General features: G+C 45.3%; 1 protein-coding gene across 1 annotated transcript in view; it reads right to left on the reverse strand.

The window, feature by feature from the left end:
* LOC121685908 overlaps positions 1-5000 on the reverse strand; it is a 28929-nt gene that overhangs the window by 12237 nt on the left and 11692 nt on the right. The window contains exon 5 of the mRNA XM_042066763.1: positions 1116-1214. Coding sequence (XP_041922697.1) covers positions 1116-1214 — 99 coding nt within the window. The remainder of the gene's footprint in view (positions 1-1115; positions 1215-5000) is intronic.

Here is a 5000-nt window from a genome sequence, read left to right on the forward strand (position 1 = left end):
AGAGGAAGAGAGAAGGGGAGTGAGAGGGAGAGATATAGTGGGAGGGAGAGAGAGAGAAAGAGAAAGGTAAAGGAAAGGGAGGGAGGGAGGGAGAGAGAGAGAGAGGGAGGGAGAGAGAGAGAGAGAGAAAGGTAAAGGAAAGGGAGGGAGGGAGAGAGAGAGAGAGGGATAAAGTGGGAGAGAAAGAGGGTTAGAGGGAGAGAGAGAGAGAGAGAGGGAGGGAGGGAGAGAGAGAGAGAGAGAGAGAGAGAGAGAGAGAGAGAGAGAGAGAGAGAGGGGGATGAAGGATGAAGTGGGAGAGAAAGAGAGGGAGAGAAGCAGAGGACAAGGACAACAGAAGGACGGAGAGATTAGCGCTTTTCACAATCGTTAATCTGTTGAAACCTTCCACCCTTCTCTAAAAACACAACAGAAATCACCTTTAAACATTCATACATTCAAAAGCTCTGACTCCTCTTACAAAACAAAACAGCACTGTTTTCAGATCAGACACCAAACCAGGCAACAGTCCTGACTAAGCCATTAGATCAACAACTAGAAAACCCAGCGCTCACATGCTACACACACATCAGTCTGTGCTGTGGATACTACACACACACACACACACACACACACACACACATCATGCTGTGGATGTTTTAGCAGCTTAGCACCAGTGACGCCTTATTTCAAAAGTGTTCTAGAGTGTAGCCTACAGATGAGGCGTAGCTGCATGCTGACGCTAGACATGTTGTTTAATAAACACGCTCTCTGTGGACAGCCCAGGCTCCAAAATGGCAACAAAAAAACAAAACATAACTGTTCCAGCCAATCACCGATGAGATGCACGTTTAGAGTTTCAGTTGCACGGGAGGGAGTAGCAGGCTAGCTCTCTGTTCTGTTTGAACGTCAACAGAAGTGACATTACCCACCATCGCTTAGAGCGCCTTTAAGACATAATAAACCTAGTGAATTTACATGTCCATGGGGTAAGTACATTTATTTCAGTGAGATGAAGTGAGATGAAAAGAAGGGCTCTGGCTCCCCCTACAGGGGATCCAAGTAACAGCACATTGTGTGAGTGTGTGTGTGTGTATGTGTGTGTGTGTGTGTGTGTGTGTGTGTGTGTGTCTTACCTCCAAGGGAAACTCAGAGAGGTTGTTGAAGGACAGGTTAAGATAAACCAGAGTGTCAGCCAGTACAGACAGATCAGGAAGCTGGGTGATGAAGTGGGCCTACACACACACACACACACAAAATCAGTAAAACATGCAATTACAAACACAAGTTCCGGTTCCGGCGCCGACGAGAGAGGCAGCATGTCCAGGTAGCTCTGTGTCTTTGAGTTTATCTATATCTATATCTATATCTATACACCTTCCTGTGGGATAATTAGAGTATATATATATATCTATATCTATATCTATATCTATACACCTGTCCAGGTAGCTCCGTGTCTTTGTGTTTTTCTACCGTCTTTTGTTTACTTTTTACTTTTTTTAATTTGCAACTTTTTTGGATTACGCACTTTGAGGAGTGTTTTCATTCTATCCTATGGATATGGATCTATTACAATGCTCCAGCGGCAGCAAACTTGTGTACACAAGGAATCAGCTGCTTGCAATAGGACGGAATGCTGGTAGGGTTCACGTAAACATCCCGGAGGAGCTGTGGTGCTTTCGGGGGTGCAGAGCGGGAGTCAAAGTGAAGACGAGGCGTCGGGAGAAGAAGTGGACACACAAGCCCTCAGTTCCATCGATTGTGATGGGAAACGTGAACTCACTGGCCAACAAGACTGACGAACTGGCTGCCCTGGTAAGAAATCAGAAGTTGTACAGGGATTGTAGTTTGTTATGCTTTACGGAGACGTGGCTAACAAGCCATATCCCCCCAGCTAACGTTGAGCTGCCTGGCTTCAGTGTAGCTCGTTTGGACAGAGACTGTAAACTTTCTGGCAAAAAGAAGGGAGGCGGACTGGTGCTTTACATAAACAACAGATGGTGCAATCCTGGACATGTTACAGTGAAGGAGACTGTATGCTGTAAGGATGTGGAGTTACTAGCGGTCAGTCTACGACCATACTACATGCCGAGGGAGTTCTCGCACGCCATTGCTGTTTGTGTCTACGTTCCACCTCAAGCCCTCCCGGACACAGCGTGTGACGTCACTCACTCTACAGTCGCTAGGCTCCAAACTCAGCAGTGATGCCTTCTTTGCCTTTCTGGTGACTTCAACCACATTACACTGGATTCCACCCTCACAAACTTTTACCAGTTTGTTGACTGCCCAACTAGGAAAAACAGGACAATAGATCTCATGTATGCAAACGTGAGGGATGCTTACAGTGCCACTGGGGAAGTCGGACCATAACCTCATTCATTTGCAGCCAATGTACAAGCCAAAAGGTCAGAGGCTACCAGTTGCCACGCGCACCTTCAGGAAGTGGACACCGGAAGCGGATGAGGCTTTGAGAGACTGCTTTGAGTTCACTGACTGGAGTGTGCTACTGAATAGAGAGGACTTAGAGGAGGTCACACATTGCACTACTGACTAGCCCACCCACCCTGCACACGAACTGTTCAGCCTCCTGCACTCTGGAAAGAGGTACAGGAGCCTCCGCTCCCGCACCACCAGACTTGCAAGTAGCTTCATCCACCAAGCAATCAGGATGCTGAACACTCTACCCACTCTCCCATCACTGACAGCCCCCCCACCCACCAGCCAGCCAGGAACCTACTGTAGGATCCTGTCTACCCTAACCCCCCACCCCACCCCCCAACACCCCCCCAGGACCGCCCTGTGGAACTGCGCTGTGACTGCGCAGACTGATTTCAAGCCTGATATACTTGAAATGACTGCATATCAATGTAAATATACAGTACACACAAGCACAAGTTTAAACTTCATGTAAATGTTATCAATGTTATTTATCACTCTGCCACAATGCTGCTGCTACTACTACTCTGTCAGAAGGTTACGCTAGGACTATGTAAATATACAACACAACTACCTCTATTTTTTTATATATGTTCTATATTTCTATATTTTGATATATGTTCTATATTTCAGTCTCGCACTTTAATGTCTGTATGTGGTATGTCTATATATTTTTATTTTTTATTGTCTATGGCTATGGCTATGTCTATGTCTAAAGTATGTCTATGTCTGCATGGGAAAGTAAGAAACGAAATTTCAATTCTTTGTATGACCAGTGCATGTAAAGAAATTGACAATAAAGCCGACTTGACTTGACTTGACTTGACTTGACTATCTGAACTTCTGTATGGACATTGTTGTTCCCACAGGACTGTACGCTGCTATCTAAATAACAAGCCTTGGATAACCAGTAATGTCAAGACCCTTCTCAACAGGAAAAAGATGGCGTTTAAGGAGGGGGACATGGCAGAGCTGAGGCGAGTACAGGGGGAACTCAAGATTAAGCTGAAAGAGGCTAAGGAGGACTACAGAAGGAAGATGGAACAGAAGCTGCAAGATAACATGAAGGAGGTGTGGGACTGTATGAAATCTATCACTGGCCTTAAGAAGAGCAGTAGCTCTGTGGAGGGAGACCTGGACAGGGCGAACCAGCTGAACCACTTTTACAACAGGTTCGATTGCCCTGCACCAGCTCCAAGTACTGCTCTTGTTTGCGTGCGTGTGTGTATGCAGCACCGGAGCGCCACAGGGAACTGTGCTCTCTCCAGTCCTGTTCACCCTGTACACATCTGACTTCTGCTACAACACCGAGTCATGCCACATGCAGAAGTTTTCTGATGATACTGCAATTGTGGGGTGTATCAGGGACGAGCAAGAGGAGGAGTACAGGAGCCTGGTGGAGGACTTTGTGCAATGGTGCAAACTCAACCACCTTCAACTCAACACTTCAAAGACCAAGGAGATGGTGGTGGATTTCCGCAGGTCTAAGCCCACTCTGCTACCAGTCCACATTGATGGGGTCAATGTGGAGGTGGTTAGCACCTACAAGCAGGGCTGTAGTACTCGAGTCCGGTCTCGAGACCGTTTTTCTATGGTCTCGGACTTGTCTCGGACTCGCTAGTATTTGGACTTGGTCTTGTCTCGGTCTCGGCCACTGGTCTTGCCAAATATGGCTTTTGGTCTCGACCGAGTCCAGGTGTCTTTAGGGCCATCAAAATTAACGTGTTAATCGCCGCGATTCATTTTGAAATACATAATGCGTTACAAAATATTAACTCAATAGTGTTTACCTGTGTGGGGGGCTGATGTCACGTAACGGAAGCCGCAAAACCTAAAACCGCAAGCGAACAAGAGAGTTTATTTTACTGTCTGTGGAGTTAGCTGAAGATAAAGAGGAACCAACATTTAGCCAAATAGTAGCTTTACTGCAAACTGCTTTTCACTCTTGTTAGATAACGTTTACAATGTCAAAATGCACCAACTGCAACAGTTACATAAAGATGATACTTTTCGGCTCCTCTCCATTAAGATCCAACTTGAACGTATGCTACTCCATTTAATTAAGAGCGCGTGTGAACGCACACGAGAAGGAGAGAAAACGATTGGCAGGCTCCAGCTGGCTTGTCGTTGTTGATGATAATTGATATCTCCTTTTTAATATAAGAAACTTATAAAAGGAAGGCAACAAAGACGAGGTTAGAGGAGATTGCGGATTTATCCGATTTCCACTACTGACCAGTTATAAACATGTATGTAGGCTGCACTCACTGTGATTTGAAAAATGGACAAAAATATGAAGAGTTGTCTTTGCCTTTGTGTAATGGAACTGGTGAGTCTTGAAGTCTTCAATAATTTGTTTACATGAAGCGCATATTATGCCGATTGAAACACATTCCATTCAGATAGCTAGGTGACTGGCTCAGGCTCATCATTCACTTTTAATTGCAAACAGAAAATGTCTAGCTAGCATCATGGCATTACATGCTTCTATTTCCAAAGGAATGAAAATTGTTCATACCAACTTAATATCATGCTTATCATTGTTAATATTGTACAATACATGTGGTACAAACAATATTAGAGCT

Source organism: Alosa sapidissima, chromosome 2 (genome assembly GCF_018492685.1).
Source record: "Alosa sapidissima isolate fAloSap1 chromosome 2, fAloSap1.pri, whole genome shotgun sequence".
Taxonomy (NCBI): Eukaryota; Metazoa; Chordata; class Actinopteri; order Clupeiformes; family Clupeidae; genus Alosa; species Alosa sapidissima.